This window comes from Ahaetulla prasina, chromosome 6 (genome assembly GCF_028640845.1).
Source record: "Ahaetulla prasina isolate Xishuangbanna chromosome 6, ASM2864084v1, whole genome shotgun sequence".
In the NCBI taxonomy this organism is placed as follows: Eukaryota; Metazoa; Chordata; class Lepidosauria; order Squamata; family Colubridae; genus Ahaetulla; species Ahaetulla prasina.
In genome coordinates, this window is record NC_080544.1 from 107,505,369 (window position 1) to 107,526,312 (window position 20,944).

The following is a 20,944-nucleotide window of genomic DNA, read 5'->3' on the forward strand; positions in this document are numbered from 1 at the left end:
GAAGATTAAGTTTACTCCGCAGTTCTTTCTACTAGGAATAATTATGGATTGTACAGCTATAGAGACTAAATTGATTTTGAACTTAATAACAGCCGCAAGACTTTTGATTGCTCAATATTGGAAGAAAGAAGAATTACCTACAATTGAAGAATGGACACTCAAAGTATCAAATTTGGCAGAAATGGCAAAAATTTCTGCTTACTTGAAAGACTATACACAAGAAAAATATATTTTAGAATGGAAAATGTGGATTGATTATATTCAAAATAAGTATCAGATAAAAAAATATCGAATAGCATATGAGTAAATTTAGGAAATATTTTGTATTAGATTTATTTCTGAAGGAGAGGGGAATTGAGAGTGTGATTATGTGTGGAGTGACTAGAGATTATAATTTAGGAATTATTTTGGATTATGATTGTTAGTTTTGATACCCTGCATTTTGTTCTGGGAAGTCGGGGTATGGGGTGGGGGGTAAGGGGAGGGGAATTGGGAGGTTGAGGGTAGAGGATGGAGTGATGGTTAATGTACAGGGATTATTGAAGATGTATAAATATAATTAATGTAGGGTCGGGTCTGCCCAGTTACCATTTTAGAACGGTGGGGAGGGAGAAAAGAGGAGAGAGTAGGAGGTAGGAAAGAGGAGAAGAGGAAGGAAGAGGGGTAGAAGAGGGAGAAGGAAGGTGGAGGGTGGAGGGAGGAGAGGATGTAGATAAGAGAAGGAGAGGAAGGTCTGGAAAGTAGAAGAAGGTAGAAGAGGGAAGAGTGTTAAAAAGGGGGGTGGTGACTGGGCAAGCCCGACTAATTGTATATAACTGTACATTGGATGAGCTGTTTGATATGATTGTAAAAATAAAACTTTTTTATGAAAAAAAAGAAGCAGAGAGGAACTTGTCTCCTTGCAAACTTGACCCAATCCTATCATACTGTTTTATTTACCGGATTTCTCCGTTGCTGCTGCCCAAAGAGCACGTGAGGATAGGAGAGGGCCGAAGCCAAGTGCAATGACAGCAAGGAGGGAGGGCCAAGTCAACATCAGGTCCACCAAGTACAGAGGGACCATCAGCCAAAGAAGCATCATAAAGTTAAGCCGGGCCAAGAAAAGGAACAAAGGAAGGAAGACAAGATAACCTCTTGCCTCTCTTCCTTATAAAAGAAAATGACTTACCAAAGGACACCGCTTTCCCTATCCTGGGACCAGGGGGTGAAATGCTACCGGTTCGCTCTCGTTCGGGTGAACCAATAGTGATAAAAACCACCGGTTCAGGTGAACCGGTAGTAAAAAAAAAAAGAAAAAAGCTAACGGTTCGGTTGAACATGCAGTTTAAAAAGCTACCAGTTCGGACGAACCAGTAGTTAGAAAAAGCTACCAGTTCTTCCTCTCCAGTATTTCCGACAATCAGCTGTGCAGTGGGGTTGCCCGCGCGCACAGCTTGCATGCATGTGCACGGCTTAGAAAACATGGCTAAAGAGGACGGCATAGCGCCAGGGTGGGCGGGCAGGGGTACCCGCCACCCGCAAGTCGCCACTACCAGTTCGCCCGAACTGGTCTGAACTTGGCTGAATACCACCACTGATGCTAACATCCTGTCAGCACCAACTATAATCAAGAGCATTTTGTCAATTTTGTCTCTGGGAGCTGTTTAATCAGGGGAGGGGGTTGAAAAGTAGAGCACGGGGTCCAGCCACCTTGGAATTTGCATTTTCCACTTGGTACACCTGGGATTTGTTATATACAGATAGTCCTTGACTGACCATTTGTTAAGCCACTGTTGGAAGTTACAACTTCCAACAGTGGAAAAAAAGAACTTATACACCATTCTTGTAACTGTTGCAGCATCCCGCAATGTGGCTCAGGCTGTAAGATAGCCTGTTATTAAACACAGCTGCCTGCAATTACTGCAGGCTCGAGTCCCACCAGGCCCAAGGTTGACTCAGCCTTCCATCCTTTTAAGGTAGGTAAAATGAGGACCCAGATTGTTGGGGGGGCAATAAGTTGACTTTGTATATAAATATACAAATAGAATGAGACTATTGCCTTACACAATGTAAGCACAATGTAAGCCGCCCTGAGTCTACGGAGAAGGGCGGGATATAAATGTAAAAAAAAATATCAAAAAAAAAATCCCCACATTCATGCGATCAAAATTCAGGTTTATTTTTTTATTATTATTATTTTAGTTTATTCAAAGAAGGTCAAAATACAAAATGCCGAAGTATTTTTTAAAAAACTCAACAAAAAAGACACTGACGAGAAAAAGTTACCTTTGAAAAAAAAAAGACCATACGTATAGACGTAACATCCTCCCTAGTTCAGGGGTCTCCAACGTTAGTAACTTTAAGGTTTGTGGACTTCATCTCCCAGAGTTCCTCAGCCAGCAAAGCAAAGCAAACCAAACCAGCAAAGCAAAGCTGGCTGAGGAACTCTGGGAATTGAAGTTCACAAACCTTAAAGTTACTAAGGTTGGAGACCCCTGCCCTAGCTGAATGCTAATTAGTTTAATATAAAATTTAGTTTCCCACCCTTGAGAAACAGCCCGCAAGAATTTTAAACTATCAAACTTCTAAATCTACTTAAAATTGTTAGACTGTTATCTAGAAACTTTATTAATAACAAAATGGTTAGCAGAAAAAAAAACCAATAACAATGAACGTATTATGTAAATTCAGGTATTTATGAGGTTTCCGTGCCCAAAGAGCAGGTGTGATCTTCCCAGCAGGCAAAGCCAATGGGGGGAAAGCGGTTTTGCTTAACAACCACATGACAATTGCAACAGTTCACTTAACAACCACTGCAAAAATGCATGACTCACTCAACAACTGCCTTGCTTAGGGATGGAAATTCTGATCCCAACCGTGATCCTTAAATCAAGGACTGCGGGGTCCTTGACGCTCTCTGAGCTTGGCGGTTTTCTTGCAGATGTTTCATTACCGAAGTAAGGAACGTCATCATGCACCAGCACTGAGGTTGTTACCAAGTTTGGTAATGAAACGTCTGTAAAAGAACAACCAAGCTCAGAGAGCAAGCCTCCCCATTCCTTCCTATGCAGAGCATTCTGAAGTGATTCCTCCTCTTGAACAGAACAATCCTAAAACTGGCCTGCAGTAGTGGCCAAAATTGTGGAAATCTTTTGGGGAAAGTGTATTTTCTAAAACTAGCTAACACCACCACTTTTTTTTTTTTGAAGTCATACTGTAAAATTATATATCAATGGAAAGATAATTTAATCAAGAATGTAATGCAATAACTTTTATGAAGGATTTGCTATTAGAATGGCAGTTACAGTATAAAGAAGAAAAGTGAAACACCTGGAAAAAACGAGTTACACAAAAATTATCACCACAGAAAAAACCAGATATGCAAAAATTATCACCATAGAAAAAATGAGATATACAAAAATTATCACCAGGTCTGTTAATACTTTAGTTGGGTCACCTTTAGCATGAATGACGGCCTTACAACATCTTCCCACAGAGTGAACCAAGTCTTTTAGTTCTGCAGCTGTTATAATGTGAAACCAAGATGGAATGATTGCTTCTATTAACTGGGTTTTATTGCTGGGTCGCTTCCCAGCAATAAACCTTGTTAGTCAGCGCCCTCGATTTCCAATTGGGTTAAAGTCTGGGCTACTCCCAGCCATGGAATAGGATTATCTTGAAACTCAAAAAAAAAAAAAAAGTGGTGTTATTAGCCATCAAACCTCAAAAATATACTTTTCCCAAAAGGTTTCCACAATTCTGGCCACTCCTGTATATTATTAAAAGCTGAAAGGTTTGTTTGAGGACCAGAAATGTGAAGAGGTTGAGAGAAAAGGGTGCTCTTTTCTTCATGCATCACGAGAATAAACTATTCACTGTCAAACTGGAAGCAAAAAACAGTTTTCTGATTACTTGCTTTTTGCATGAGAATAGCAACGTGTCTAAAAACGAGCTGAAGGGCCCGTTTTCCCTGCCGAACGCCATCTGTCGACTTAAACTGAGGGGAGGAATCGAACCCACCATCCTACTGTTTGGATACTCCCACTGAAGGATTAAAAATGGCGCTGCGGGTGTAAAACGTGTCTATAGACCCAAGTCAGTTTCTGTGCCACACACAGGCAGTCCTCGACTTATGAAGGGTCGTTGTTCAAAGTTACAATGAATCTTCCTGGAGGGGTGGGGGTATTTACCGTGTTTCCCCAAAAATAAGACCCTGTCTTATATTTTTTTTAAAACCCCCGAAATAAGCGCTTTGCCTTATTTTCGGGGAGGTCTTATTATTATTATTTTTTATTTGCATTTATATCCCGCCCTTCTCCGAAGACTCAGGGCGGCTTACACTATGTTAAGCAATAGTCTTCATCCATTTGTATATTATATACATTTTGGGGCTCCTGGAGCAAGATGGGGCTCCTCTTGCCATCTTACCTGATTTCCAGCTTTGTCTCCCTAATCCTAACCAAAGGAAATGACGGGGAACAGTTGCACATGCATTTAAATATTTTCGGGGAGGGCTTATTTTCAGGGGAGGGCTTATTTTTTGGGAAACCAGTTCTGAGGTTCCAATTGCTGTGTACTCCACTCTGGTCAGGTGACTGCAAGCTGGGTACTCGGCAACCCGCCTGCGTTTATGGCCATTTGCAGCATCCCAGAGTCACGTGGCTTCATTTTACTTATGGTTTTTGTTTGGGGAAATTGTTATTGCCCAACTAGTTGGTCAGGAAATATATAAACCAACATTGTGTGTTTGTAGCTAAAAGTATTGTGTAGCTTTAAAAACTTGGTTGCATCATCATACATCCTGAATGGCTGAGCTCTGTAGCCAATGTACTTAAGGAAAGCGGAATTAGGGTATTGTGTCTGCGCCCCCTGAGCCGGGCCTGCTGCCAGAAAGTGACTTGGACAGTGAGGGGGAAGGGCCGTCAGGACTTACCTCGGGAGCACCGGCTTCCCTGGCTCAGCTCCAGGAGCCAGTAGCAGGCCAAGTGGAGGAGATAACGAGGCCTCCGTCCCCTGACTCTTCCCCCCCCCCAGGCCACGCCTTCAGACTCAACTGACGGCAATCAGGCTTGGTTGGACCCTAGGTTTCGTAGGCAGGAGAGGAGGGAACAACAGAAGCAGGGGCGGGGCAGGCCTAGGAAGTGCTGAGTCATGGAGCCACACCCCACAGGATGTAACAGGCAAATCCACTGATTACGAGCTGAAGTTTGTTTCTGAGTGACTCACCAGCGTCGTGGAAGATAACGGAGGCTCTTGGCAGACGCTGGCGATTCTGCTGCCAGAGCTGATAGTGCCGGCTAATTAAGCCAACACTCGGACGGAGGCGAGGGAGGACACAACATAGGGTTTGTGTGGACACTACACCATTTTACTTGCTGATATGCTGTAACTCTATATTTGATCTCTATGCATGATCACGGCTTGATCATGGCTATTTATTGCTTCTTTAATATTTATTGACTGTTTTTATATTGAACTTTGTTCCTGAATGAAACTAAAGAAGATCTGTTTTATTGTATTTTTCTACAACTGGTAAGAAGACTTTATATTTGAAAAATATCCCCGGACTGATCTTTATCTCACTTTATATGTGAACGACTTGGATTGTTTTTGGACTATAATTTTGCTTTTTCCCTAAAAGTAAAATATTATCAAAACCCAGTTTGTTTGTGCGTTAACTGTTATTGTCCACAATCATTCTCAGTCGTTTTCGTGCGTAAACTCAAAGGGTACTCTGCTCAATAGCCCACAACATCAGTTGCGAGACAAGACTATCCTTAACAGTTTTCGGCAAAACCAGGAAACTATGGGTTCGCTTAACAACTGATAACAACGAGAGAGACAATCGGGGAATTTGGCACCAGTTTACGGCCTTTCTTGTCACTGGCGTTAAGTGAATCGCTGCAATTGTTAAGTTAGTTACATAGTTGTTCAATGAATCTGGTTTCCACATTGTCTTTGCTTGTCAGGTCGCCAAAGACGATCACATGACCCCAGGGGACACTGCATACGAACCGATTGCCAAGCGCCTGAATGCACAACGGTTGTGCAAAGAACAGCCAGAAAGTCACTTTTTTATAAACTTTGGTCACTAAACAAAAGGTTGCCAATTGAAGATTACTTGCGGTTTTTCCTCTGAAAACTCATCATCTTTAAGATTGCCCAAATCTCTTGTCCTTTATTTCACCCTTGGTTTTTTTTGGTTTTCTTTTCTGACACTCTTTTTAACACCCACCTACGTTTTTCTTCTTTGCTCCCGTATGTTAGAGATATTTTGAGGGCAATTTGTGTGACTCGGAGCTTGTCATCCGATATTACGCTGTGCAAGGTTTTAGGCTGTTGCAAAGATGCACTTATGCAAGATCCTGGGCTTAGCGCTGCCTTCTGTTGCTCCATTAGCCAGAAAACAGTCAATCGTTTCCCTTCTTTCGGGTTTCGTTTTTAGAACCCTGGTTGAAAACAAACCCAAAACAAGTTAACTGGGGATATCATTTCAGGTGTCCAGGTTAGGAATACAGGCCTGGTGCTATGATAAAATAAACTTTATTCGAACAGGTGGGAATTACCTCATTCCCAGCGCCGTTCAACTCAAAGTAAAACAAAGGCCTCTTAAACACAAATTCTTCAGTTATTTATTTATTTATTTATTTATTTATTTATTTATTTATTTATTTATTTATTTATTTGATTTTTATACCGCCCTTCTCCCGAAGGACTCAGGGCGGTGTACAGGCAAAAATAAAAACAGGTAATACAATATACAATTTAAAATACGAATTAAAAAACTTATTTTATAATTAGCCTAAAAAGTTAAAATATGTAATAAACTAAAAGCCCATTTAAAACTATTAATAGAAAATTTAAAATTGATAAAATTCAAGCCAGCCCCGCGCGAATGAAAAGATATGTCTTCAGTTCGCGACGGAAGGTCCGAAGGTCAGGTATTTGGCGTAGACCCGGGGGAAGCTCGTTCCAGAGTGTGGGAGCCCCCACAGAGAAGGACCTTCCCCTGGGGGCCGCCAGCCGACATTGCTTGGCGGACGGCACCCGGAGAAGTCCCTCTCTGTGAGAGCGTACGGGTCGGTGGGAGGCATGTGGTAACAGCAGGCGGTCCCGTAAGTACCCAGGCCCTAAGCCATGGAGCGCTTTAAAGGTCGTAACCAAAACCTTAAAGTGCACCCGAAAGGCCACAGGTAGCCAGTGCAGTCTGCGCAGGAGCGGTGTTACATGGGAGCTACACGTAGCTCCCTCTATCACCCGCGCAGCTGCATTCTGGACTAACTGAAGCCTCCGAGTGCACCTCAAGGGGAGCCCCATGTAGAGAGCATTACAATAATCCAAGCGAGAGGTAACGAGCGCATGAGTGACTGTGCACAAGGCATCCCGATCAAGGAAGGGGCGCAACTGCCGAACCAGGTGAACCTGGTGGAAGGCCCTCCTGGAGACGGCCGTCAAATGATCTTCAAACGACAGCCGTTCATCCAGGAGGACACCTAAGTTGCGCACCCTATCCTTTGGAGCCAATAACTCGCCTCCAACAGTCAGCTGCGGCTGCAGCTGACTGAATCGGGATGCCGGCATCCACAGCCACTCCGTCTTGGAGGGATTAAGCTTGAGCCTGTTTCTCCCCATCCAGACTCGTACGGCTTCCAAACACCGGGACAGCACTTCAACAACTTCATTGGGGTGGCCCGGGGTGGAAAAGTACAGCTGGGTGTCATCCGCGTACAGCTGGTATCTCACTCCGAAGCCACTGATGAACTCACCCAACGGCTTCATGTAGATGTTGAACAGAAGGGGCGAGAGAATCGACCCCTGCGGCACCCCACAAGTGAGGCACCTCGCGGTCGACCTCTGCCCCCCTGTCAACACCGTCTGCGACCGGTCAGAGAGATAGGAGGAGAACCACCGATATACGGTGCCTCCCACTCCCAATCCCCCCAACCGGCGCAGCAAGATACCATCGACCATCGCCGCTGAAGGTCTAATAGGACCAGGGCAGAGGAATAACCCCTGTCCCTGTCCCTCCAGAGATCATCCACCAATGCGACCAAAGCTGTCTCCGTGCTGTATCCGGGTCGGAAGCCGGACTGGAACGGGTCTAGATAGACAGCTTCATCTAGGTATTGGGGTAGCTGTCGCGCCACAGCACTCTCTACAACCTTCGCAACAAAGCGAAGGTTGGAGACTGGACAATACAGTTATCACAAACCGGAGTCCAATTAGGCAAACTGCCAAAGGCCCTTCCTGATAAATGTCCAGAAGTCACAAAAACACGAAGCAGAGGACGCAGCTACAATGTTGTTTTCCAGCAAAGCTGAAACACCATTGCTGGTCTTTTAAGCTTTATGGGAGGGGCCAATAATCTCTTGGCCATACTCCGAGTTCTGCTCTCTGCTTGAGCTGCTCTTGCCTTCTGGCAGCTCTTCTCATGCGTGGATTAGGAACAGGCTCCTCCTATTCCTCTGCCTCACTACTGTCAGTCTCTGGAGGCTCTGGAGTCCGCACCTCATTCCCCGATGGCCCTGGCCTCACCTTAGCCTCATCGCTGTCTGACTCCGTTGCCAGCTCCGTAGGCTGCTGGCTGACCACAACAGTTACAGAGGGGGGAAACCCCTAAATAACCCACGTAGCAAAATGCAATTATTATATTTTGGAAAAAAAAAAAGGAGTTTTCAGTCAAGAAAGCGTTAATAAACGCTAGATGTACTTGGGGATCGTTTTCCTGGAGTTCCATAGCATCGGGTGTAGAAAACACATTTTGTCCCACATTTAATATGATGGATTAGCGCAGCAGTTCTTTGTTTGACCCAGTTACCCGTTTTCCTAGTCTAAATGTCATTATCACTCCCCCCCACTTCCTTGAAGGAAACAGGCTCTGGGGTTTTACGCAAGGGATTCGGTGGCAGCAGGCCTAAAACTGGACTCGTACATAAGCAATATGATATTTTTAATTTTATTTTTAATGATATGACAATCAATATTGGAGAGTGGGTTTGGTGTAGGGGTTAAGAGGCTGAGCTAGAAACCAGGAAACTGTGAGTTTCAGTGCCGCCTTAGGCGTAAAAACCAGTTATGCGTGACTTTGGGCCAATCCCCAGGCCACTGGGAGTTCTAGCAGGGGTGAAAGTCAATTTTCCCCCCTACCGGTTCTGTGGGCGTGGCAGGGGAAGGATACTGCAAAATCCCCATTCCCACCCCACTCTGGGGCCAGCCGGAGGTGGCATTTACCGGTTCTCCGAACTACTCAAAATTTCCGCTACCGGTTCTCCAGAACCTCTTAGAACCTGCTGAATTTCACCCCTGAGTTCTAGTCCCACCACAGGCATGAAAACTGGCTGGGTGACTTTGGGCCAATCACCAGGTGCTTGTAGTCCTTGACTTACGACCACAATTGAGGCCAGAATTTATGTTGCTAAGTAAGAAATGTGTTAAAGGGAGCTTTTTTACCCTGTTTTATGACTTTTCTTGGTACATTTATTAAGTGAATCACCGCAATTGTTGAATTATTGACATAGTTGTTAAGTGAATCTGGTTTCCCCATTGAGTTTGCTTGTCAGAAGGTCACAAAAGGAGATCACGTGACTCCGGGACAATGCAACCGTCATAAATAGGAACCAGTGGACAAGCATCCAAATGGAAGTCATATAACAATAATAATAATAACAACAACAGAGCTGGAAGGGACCTTGGAGGCCTTCTAGTCCAACCCCCTGCCCAGGCAGGAAACCCTACACCACTTCAGACAAATGGTTATCCAATATCTTAAAAATTTCCAGTGTTGGAGCATTCACAACTTCTAGAGGCAAGTTGTTCCACTGATGAATTGTTTTGTCAGGAAATTCCTCCTTAGTTCTAAGTTGCTTCTTTCCTTGATCAGTTTCCACCCATTGCTTCTTGTCCTGCTTTCAGGTGCTTTGGAGAACAGCTTGACTCCCTCTTCTTTGTGGCAGCCCCTGAGATATTGGAAGACTGCTATCATGTCTCCCCTAGTCCTTCTTTTCATTAAACTAGCCATCCCCAGTTCTTGCAACTGTTCTTCATATGTTTTAGCCTCCAGTCCCCTAATCATCTTTGTTGCTCTTCTCTGCACTCTTTCTAGAGTCTCAGCATCTTTTTGATGTTGCATCGTGTATCGTGGGGGATACTGCAACGGCCATAAATGTGAAAAAATGGTTGTAAGTCCCTCTTTTACAGTGTTGTAAATGTTACGGTGTTACGGTCACTAAATGTTATGGTGTTACGGTCACTAAACGAACTGTTGCAAGTCGAGGACTATCTGCAGATTGTATGTGCATCTTAGCCAGCATGGTCTTAAACCTCCTGAAAACAGGAGGTTTAAGACAATTGTGGCAAAGCATAGAAGCTAATAAGCCTTACCTAGGAAATTTCTTCTGCTCAAAGCCATTTTAATTTTATCTGCTGTGCTCTTCGTAGCAGGTAAATCAACTGATTAACTAAGAGCTGAAGTTTGTTCTTGGGTGACTCATCAGCGTCAAGGGAGATAACAGAGACACTTGGCAGACGCTCGCTATTCTGCTGCCAGAGCTGATAGTGCTGGCTAATTAAGCCATCACTCGGACGGAGGCGAAGGGGGGACAGAACACCCACTTGGAACTGAACCCAGATGGACATTTCTTCCAACAGGACTACGCTGAGAATGAGTTTAATTCTCAGCTGTTCTAATAAAGTCTGTTTGTTTTCGAACTGATTGCGTTTAATACCTACTTGGGCCTGGGTCACAACACTTTGGAGGTCTTCTAGTCCAACCCCATACCCATGGGCAGAGACCCTATATGATTCCAGACTTTGGGCTTGGTGGGATGATACACAGAATAACAGACGGAATAACATAGTCAGAAGAACATGGGGTGGAGGTGGTAGCAAAATGGCTTCGTTCCCAAGCTTGCTCAGATGTCTATAGAGATTCTCAATCACCCAGGTCAAGGGTCTGCAAACTTGGCTCTTTTAAGACTTGTGGAATTCAACTCCCAGAGTTCCTGGGAGCTGAAATCCAAAGCAAAGCTGACTGAGGAACTCTGGGAGTTGAAGTCCACGAGTCTTAAAAGAGCCAAGTTTGCAGACCCCTGACCCAGGTCATGCTTGTGTTGGAAGAAATGTCCATCTGGGTTCGGTTCCAAGTGGGGAAAAAGACACTGGAAACATGGAGACTGCTTGGAAAGATGGTTTAATGGTGGTCACATGTTCAAGGTGTTGGGTGAAGAACCAGACAGGAAAGGAGAAGAAGAGAAGAAGAGGAGAGAAAGGGAGAAGGGCAGAAGGGATGCTGAGTGCCTGAGTTTATATTCTCTTATAAAATTGAATAAATAATAATAATCTCTGTGGGGCCCCACCTTGGTGTTTCCTGTTCCTGTGTAAGAAATGTACCCTGATTGGTTGTCAAACTCCCAGGTAGTCTAGGGGTCTTAGCTAACGTTGCAAGTCATTTCTCAAGCTTGCTTGAGCCTTGCCATGTGGTGAGTTTCTGTTGCTAGATGAATCCTATTGTGTTGCAGATGATGGTCCATTGACAAAGGTGGGGGGATTGAGTGAGCTTGGCTGAAGCCTTAATGGCCCATTGACAAAGGTATGAGGAGGCAGGAAGCTACTTTGTCTTTAAAACAGGTTTCTCCATTTCTCATCTATTCAATATCCTCCAAAATATTTCATTCTTCTAGGAGAGGGATGAGGGCTAACTTCCTACACTTGTCCCAAAGGTGCATTTTTTTTCAAGAGACAACTGGACTTTCTGGTTTTTCTTTGAAGGCGTTTCGCTTCTCATCCACGAAGTTGCTTCAGCTCATCCAAGGAGGAGGTGGAAGAAGCGAAACATCTTCAAAGAAAAAAAACAAAACAAAACAGAAAGTCCAGCTGCCTCTTGAAAAAGCTACCTATGGGACAAGCTTGTCCCGGAATCACTGGTTGGCGTGGACACCCTTCTCAGGGCCAAAGGGGACAAACTTGATGTGAGTTTTCATATTTCTCCCACTTGGAGCTGAAGGGAACAAATATGCTAATTGTTTCCTGTAATACCTGCATTTCCTTTCTCATGAAGAACATACGCTTGCACTAAAAGTTTACTGCTGTAAAAGTACATCCTTCCTGCATTAACTTGCATTAAGATCTAAAAACCTCCATAAAATGCCACTCTGTTTCCCACAAGATCTCAAACTAGCAGAGCAATCTACATACCTCTGTACTGTTAAATAGGGGAACAAGTGTCTAATTTAGAAGACAAAGGAGGAAAAGATAAACAATGCAGAGGGATTTAAATCTGGAGTTAGATTACATTCACTGACTTTTACTATGGGAATATACAAACCAGATTTCCGGATACACAAATCATGGATGCCATAGTTGGGGGTTTACATTCCTCAAGAATACTTCAAAGACCTTTTTTGGGTATAAGAGGACATTGCTTTCTCTCATGAGTTTGGTAGCGCCAAAGCCCACTGCAACTACATAGCAAAAAAGGCTCTAAGAGTTGTAAACCTAATTTTGCGTAGCTTCTTTTCCAAAAACACTACACTACTAACCAGAGCATATAAAACATTTGCCAGACCAATTCTAGAATACAGCTCACCTGTTTGGAACCCTCACCACATCTCTGACATCAATACAATTGAACGTGTCCAGAAATATTTTACAAGAAGAGTTCTCCACTCCTCTGAAAACAACAAAATACCTTATCCCACCAGACTTGAAATCCTAGGCTTAGAAAACTTGGAACTCCGTCGCCTTCGACAAGACCTAAGTTTAACTCATAGAATCATCTATTGTAATGTCCTTCCTGTTAAAGACTACTTCAGCTTTAATTGCAATAATACAAGAGCAACCAATAGATTTAAACTTAATGTTAACCGCTTTAATCTAGATTGCAGAAAATATGACTTCTGTAACAGAATCATCAGTGCTTGGAACACATTACCTGACTCTGTGGTCTCTTCCCATAATCCCAAAAGCTTTAACCAAAAACTTTCTACTATTGACCTCACCCCATTCCTAAGAGGACCATAAGGGGCGTGCACAAACGTGCCTACCATTCCTGTCCTATCAGAGCACAAAAAAACCCCCATCCAATCAGAGCACAGCCAAGCTCCCACCCAATCAGTTCAAACCCCCACTAGCAATTAAAAAGGAAGAAACAGCTGCAATCACACATTGCTCCCAGAAGCATGAAGCTGAAGCCTGAAGATGACGAATGAGACTTTGTCGAAACGTCGCCAAGAAACTTCCAATTTTACATGGGAGAAAACCCGAATAACCAAAGACCTACATACAAACACCCGCGAAAACCTCAGAAAACATACACACACACACACACACACACACACACACACACATATATATTTGTTTTCTGAGGTTTTCGCGGGTGTTTGTATGTAGGTCTTTGGTTATTCGGGTTTTCTCCCGCGTAAAAAGTACTGGCTGCTCAGGAAGTGACACGAGGCTGGCTCCAGGGGATTATAAATGCTTCTTTGGTTGAAGGGGTTTTCCCCGCCGCCTTGAAGGAGGCGGTGGTGAGACCTCTCCTGAAGAAGCCTTCCCTGGACCCAGCTATTTTGGGAAATTATCGTCCAGTCTCCAACCTTTGCTTCTTAGCGAAGGTTGTAGAGAGTGTGGTTGCATGGCAGCTTCCCCGGCACCTGGAGGAAGCTGTCTATCTAGACCCGTTCCAGTCCGGCTTCCGACCCGGTTACAGCACGGAGACGGCTGTGCACAGTCACTCACGCTCTGGTTACGTCTTGGCTGGATTATTGCAATGCTCTCTACATGGGGCTGCCCTTGAGGTGCGCCCGGAGGCTGCAGTTAGTCCAGAATGCAGCTGCGCGAGTGGTAATGGGAGCCGCTCGTGGCTCCCACGTAACACCACTGCTCCGTAGTCTGCACTGGCTTCCTGTAGTCTTTCGGGTGCGCTTCAAGATCCTGGTTACCACCTTTAAAGCGCTCCATGGCTTAGGACCCGGGTACTTACAAGACCGCCTGCTGTTACCTTATGCCTCCCATCGACCTGTACGCTCTCACAGAGAGGGCCTTCTCAGGGTGCCGTCCGCCAAACAATGTCGGCTGGCGGCCCCCAGGGGCAGGGCCTTCTCTGTGGGAGCACCGACGCTCTGGAACGAACTCCCCCCTGGCTTACGTCAAGTGCCTGATCTTCGGACCTTTCGTCGTGAGCTAAAAACATATTTATTCATTCAAGCAGGACTGGCATAAATAGTTGATTTTAAATTGGGGTTTTAGTAATATTTTAAATTTTTAAATCTTTTAAATTACCGGCCGTTTAGTAATAGTTTATTTTAATTTCTTTTAATTGTATATATTCTGTATTTTATTCCGGCTGTTCACCGCCCTGAGTCCTTCGGGAGAAGGGTGGTATAAAAATGTAATAAAATAAAATAAATAAAATAAATAAAATAAAATTGGAAGTGTCTTGGCGACGTTTCGACGAAGTCTCATTCGTCATCTTCAGGCTTCAGCTTGCTCCCAGAAGCATGAAGCTGAAGCCTGAAGATGACGAATGAGACTTCGTCGAAACGTCGCCAAGACACTTCCAATTTTACGCGGGAGAAAACCCGAATAACCAAAGACCTACATATATATATATATATATACATACATACATATACATATACGCTTATACCTCCTTATAAAGGGACGTGGTGGCTCAAGGGGCTAGGACATTGAGCTTGTCGATCGAAAGGTTGGTAGCTCAGCAGTTCGAATCCCTAGTACTGCCGTGTAACAGGGTGAGCTCCCGTTACTTGTCCCAGCTTCTGCCAACCTAGCAGTTGCAAAAGCACGTAAAAATGCAAGTAGAAAAAATAGGGACCACCTTTGGTGGGAAGGTAACAGCGTTCTGTGCGCCTTTGGCGTTGAGTCATGCTGGCCACATGACCATGGAGACGTCTTCGGACAGCGCTGGCTCTTCGGCTTTGAAACGGAGATGAGCACTGCCCCCTAGAGTCGGCAACGACTAGCATGTATGTGCGAGGGGAACTTTTATCTTTACCTCCTTATATTTCTTCATATATATGTTTATATACTATATAATCTTTTTGTGTGATGCTTATGTATATTGGTTGTGACAAAATAAATAAATAAATAAATAAATAAATAAATAAATAAATAAATAAATAAATGTACCATCTTATGTGTTTGGAACGACTATCCATTGGAACCTGATCAGGATTAAATGCTATTTTACTCAAGTCTCTGTTTAAGTCTCTTGATTGGCAGCTATGAGCTTAGACATATTAATAAGTGAACCTTTCAGAGCCAAAGGGACAGGCCAAACCCAAAACTTTGGAGAGTTTTGCAGCAAGGGAAAAAGAAGGAAATCGGGGAGGGAGGGTGGAATGATGACCAAAACAGAATAAAAATGCATCTTTCTCCCTTCGTGGAACACGTGGACAGTAAACGAGTGTAAACAAACACACACACACACACACAAAGAGGATGCACACCCTACTGCCTGTCTCCCTCTCGTCCCCCCCAGGGCAAATTCAATATAGTTGCCGCAGCTCAATTAGCATCCCCCAGAAAACCTTCCTTGTCCCTCCTCCCCCCGCCACTTTTCACCTAGTCAATACCGCCAGTCAGGGATGGGGGTTGCCATGGAAACAGGGAGAGCCAGCCTGGTGGATTTTTTTCCCTCCCCCCCACCCCTCCCCTCCCTGGGAGGGGGGGCAGGGAAGAAACCTCCAGCTAATGAGATGCAAACTGGGGAAGGGTAAAAAAAAAAAAAAGTGGGAAAGTTGGGAGAACTGAGAGAAAATGGCGGAGGGGTGTGTGTGTATAAAAGGATAAATTTGCACCTCCCCCACCCGCCACCCCGTGAGACAGATTGCACCCCCTTCTGAAAAAATAATAATAATAATAAATAAAAACTTGGGGGCAAGGGAAGGGGGCACTTTTTTGGGGGGGGCAGATCCATAGCTGGTTCTTTCCTGCTCTGAATCCCCGGTCAGGGCTGCCAGGCGCTTCCCTGGGGCTGCACCCCTTCCTCAGAAAACCTAAAGAGGCCTGATTGGAGTGAAAGGCCCGCCATCTGCAAGCTGCTATTTATGACAGAGAAGCGTTGCCGTGGCAACAGCAGGCAGCTGTGCTTTGTTTTGGTGGCGGTGCAAGGCGGGGAGGGGAGGGGAGGACGGGAGGAAGCGGGCGGGTTTTTGGGGGTTTTTTGGCAATGGAGGGAATCTCTTCCGAACGAGGACGGCCGGCCGCCCCGCAGCTGCACCAAACCCGCTGGGCTTCCTTGCCAGCCTCTAAAATGTATTTATTTAGTTTTTATAAAATTTGATCGGCTTGGGATGATTGATCCTGGTCCCCTTGGAAACCTGCTCAACGGGGCGCCCTCGTAAAGACCTTCCTAGCTCGACTTCTGGAAGGACACCGGAATCCATCCATCGGCCCAACTTTTCTTGCTTGCCAAAATGATGCCAAGCCAGGAACGGGACAGGCGACCTCCGGCGAAAGGGCCTCCCAGATCACTCGGATCTTGTTGTCACTTCACAATGTTGTGCCAAGAGGAAGAAGCTGGGGCTTCGATGGTCCCTGTTGGTCTCAAACAAAAAAAAAAGTCAATGCAATCTTAAATTGCATTAAAATGGGCTGCCCCAAAGAAGAGGGAGTCAAGCTATTCTCCAAAGCACCTGAAGGCAGGATAAGAAGCAATGGATGGAAACTACTCAAGGAGAGAAGCAACTTAGAACTAAGGAGGAATTTCCTGACAGTTAGAACAATTAATCAGTGGAACAACTTGCCACCGGAAGTTGTGAATGCTCCAATACTGGAAATTTTTAAGAAGATGTCGGATAACCATTTGTCTGAAGTGGTGTAGGGTCATGATGGTGAACCTATGGCATGTGTGCCAGAGGTGACACACAGAGCCCTCTCTGTGGGCATGCGTGTCATTGCCAGATGTTCTTCTGATCTCCGACAGATGCATGCACCTTGGCCAGCTGATCTTCGTGTCTTCCAGAAACCTGAAGACCAGCTGGCCAGTGCGTATGCACGTGGTTCCGGAGCTTCGGCACACACATGCGTTCTGGTTTGGGTCCTCGGTGACTAAATGGTTTGCCATTACTGGTGTAGGGTCTACTGCCTAAACAGGGGGTTGGACTAGAAGATCTCCAAGGTCCCTTCCAACTCTGTTATTCTATTCTATTCTATTCTATTCTATTCTATTCTATTCTATTCTATTCTATTCCATTCCATTCATTTCACTCCTATTCTATTCTATTCTATTCTATTCTATTCTATTCTATTCTATTCTGTTTTGTTCTGTTCCGTTCATTTCACTCCTATTCTATTCTATTCTATTCTATTCTATTCTGTTCTGTTCTGTTCTGTTCTGTTCTGTTCATTTCACTCCTATTCTATTCTATTCTATTCTATTCTATTCTATTCTATTCTATTCTATTCTATTCTATTCTATTCTATTCTATTCTATTCTATTCCATTCCATTCCATTCCATTCCATTCACGTGAGGTACTAATACCACTCTATAAAGCCTTAGTAAGATCACACCTACAATACTGCATCCAGTTTTGGTCACCACACTATAAAAAAAGATGTTGAGACTCTAGAAAAAGTGCAGAGAAGAGCAACCAAGATGATGAGGGGACTGGAGGCTAAAACATACGATGAATGGTTGCAGGAACTGGGCATGGCTAGTCTAGAGAACAGAAGGACCAGGGGAGACATGATAGCAGTCTTCCAATATTTGAGGGGCTACCACAGAGAGGAAGGGATCAAACTATTTTCCAAAGCACCCGAAGGCCAGACAAGGAACAATGGATGGAAAGTGATCAAGGAGAGATTCAACCTAGAAATAAGGAGAAATTTTCTGACAGTGAGAACAATCAACCAATGGAACAGAAGTTGCCTTCAGAAGTTGTGGGAGCTTCATCACTGGAGCCTTTTAAGATTGACAGATTGGCAGACTGGACTGTCATCTGTCAGAAATGGTGTAGGGTCTCCTGCTTTGGCAGGGGGTTGGACTGGATGACCTGCAAGTTCCCTTCCAACTCTTTTATTCTAAATACTTCTAAATCCCAAATTCAGGTAGTCCTCAACATTCGTTTAGTGAACATCTGAAGTTACCACGGTATTGAAAAAACATGACTTCCATGTCAATACTTCTGTCATGAAAAGATCTGTTGGTGACATCATCGTTGCCTAGGGAACGCCCAGTTGAGGGCGCCTTTTGTGTCCCCGTGAAGAGACCACTTTTCATACTTATGACCACTGCAGCATTCCCATGGTCATGTGATCAAAATTTGGATGCTTGGCAATCGATCCATATTTATGACGGTTTGCAGGGTCCCGGGGGGGGGGGGAAATGTCACGCGATCCCCTTGGCGACTTTCTGACAAGCCAAGTCAATGGGGAAAGCCAGATTCACTTAATAACCGTGTTACTAACTGCAGTGATTCACTTAACGGCAGCAGTAAGAAAGGTGATAAAACGGTGGCAAAATTCACCTAACAACTTTCTTGCTTAGCAATGGACATTTTCAGTGGAAAGGATGGCTGGGGAATTCTGGGAATTGAAGTCCATACCTCTTAAAGTTGGCATGTTTGGGGAAAAAAACTGCTTCTAACGATCAAGAAAACCACCATGTAGAATTTCATCTAGAATAGAATTTCATCTAGAATAGAATTTTTTATTGGCCAAGTGTGATTGGACACACAAGGAATTTGTCTTGGTGCATAAGCTCTCAGTAGACATAAAAGATACGTTCATCAAGAATCATAAGGTACAACATTTAATGATAGAATAGAATAGAATAGAATAGAATAGAATAGAATAGAATAGAATAGAATTCTTTATTGGCCAAGTGTGATTGGACACACAAGGAATTTGTCTTTGGTGCATAAACTCTCAGTGGACATAAAAGATACGTTCATCAAGAATCATAAGGTACAACATTTAATGATAGTCATAGAATAGAATAGAATAGAATAGAATAGAATAGAATAGAATAGAATAGAATAGAATAGAATAGAATTCTTTATTGGCCAAGTGTGATTGGACACACAAGGAATTTGTCTTTGGTGCATAAACTCTCAGTGGACATAAAAGATACGTTCATCAAGAATCATAAGGTACAACATTTAATGATAGTCATAGAATAGAATAGAATAGAATAGAATAGAATAGAATAGAATAGAATAGAATAGAATAGAATAGAATTCTTTATTGGCCAAGTGTGATTGGACACACAAGGAATTTGTCTTTGGTGCATAAACTCTCAGTGGACATAAAAGATACGTTCATCAAGAATCATAAGGTACAACATTTAATGATAGTCATAGAATAGAATAGAATAGAATAGAATAGAATAGAATAGAATTTTTATTGGCCAAGTGTGATTGGACACACAAGGAATTTGTCTTGGCGCATAAGCTCTCAGTGGACATAAAAGATACGTTCATCAAGAATCATAAAGTACAACATTTAATGATAGTCATAGAATAGAATAGAATAGAATAGAATAGAATAGAATAGAATAGAATAGAATAGAATAGAATTTTTATTGGCCAAGTGTGATTGGACACACAAGGAATTTGTCTTTGGTGCATAAGCTCTCAGTGGACATAAAAGATACGTTCATCAAGAATCATAAAGTACAACATTTAATGATAGTCATAGAATAGAATAGAATAGAATAGAATAGAATAGAATAGAATAGAATAGAATAGAATAGAATAGAATAGAATTTTTATTGGCCAAGTGTGATTGGACACACAAGGAATTTGTCTTTGGTGCATAGGCTCTCAGTGTACATAAAAGATACCTTCATCAAGGTACAACAACGTACAACAAGGATCCATGGTACTAACCTCAGTTAAGACTTGGTCCAGAAGTATCTTGGCCTCTTGGGACACATTCCAGAGATCCTTTTCTTCCACCATGATGGAATCCAGGAAGCCTTTCTCCAAGACCACGTCAAAGCTTCCGTCCATGAAAGTCAAGAACCGGGCATCCATTACCGCCCAATGCAACCCTGAGCAATGCGCGTAACGGTCTTGCATGCTTGAAATGCAGACAGCGGAATAATCTATGTTGGTGATATCTGTGTATCCGAGCTGGAAAAGATCATAACTCAGGGCACTGTTCCCACAACCTGCAGAAGACACATTAGTGAGTTGGTTATTCTCAAGGATTTCCCGGCAGGCAATCGGGTCAGGGGTGCAAGCTGGGAGCATCAGCCACTCCAGCTCTTTAAACTTTTTCACCGCTAAGTATTTGACATCTACGAAGTCAGATATTTAACAGAATAACAGAGTAGGAAGGGACCTTGGAGATCTTCTATCTAGTCCAACCTGTAGAGTAGATGGTCACCAAGCTGGCCATCTTGACCCATCTCATAATTCTATTAAAACTTGCTTCAGTGACAGGTCAAGAGATTATGGGACACCACCCTTGACGCTCCACTGCACATCCGTATAATAACCATATTTTTAGCTGTTTCGTTCTTCTTTCCTACATACTCTGTACTGTTGTGCCTCGCCCGCCCTCCTCTCCGCAGCCGGGCCCCTCCCATCTCCTGCTATCTCAGCCAGAGACTGATAGTGAAGAAGAATGGCCTGGCATGCCTCCAGCCCCCAGCCCTGGCACCATGCCCAGGCAGACTGAGCAAACAAACCTCCCTCCTATAGCATGTGAGCATGAAGCCAGCCACGAGCTAGAATTGCCAGCAGCTGAGGAGGAAGATGAAAAGTGGAAAGATCCCCGCTTCCGGAGAATGGAGAGGTGATGTCAGCAAAAGGAAGGGAGGGGCAGGTCTGGATAAGTGCTGAGTCATGGAGCCACACCCCATGGCCTATATAAAGGATCTGCTTTTTGGCATTCCTTGAGTCAGGCAAAGTCTCAACTGGTTGCTGAAGTCACACCTTGGATTCCTGCCTGCCCTGAGAACTCTGACAGGAATTTGGCAAAGCTGCAGAGGCTTCATGG

The 20,944-nt window shown here is 43.9% G+C and overlaps 1 protein-coding gene across 1 annotated transcript in view; it reads right to left on the reverse strand.

Moving 5' to 3' along the window:
• Positions 1-20,944, reverse strand: part of EEF1AKMT4 (EEF1A lysine methyltransferase 4) — a 64,020-nt gene that overhangs the window by 15,745 nt on the left and 27,331 nt on the right. Inside the window, exon 2 of the mRNA XM_058187120.1 lies at positions 19,828-20,111. Coding sequence (XP_058043103.1) covers positions 19,828-20,111 — 284 coding nt within the window. The remainder of the gene's footprint in view (positions 1-19,827; positions 20,112-20,944) is intronic.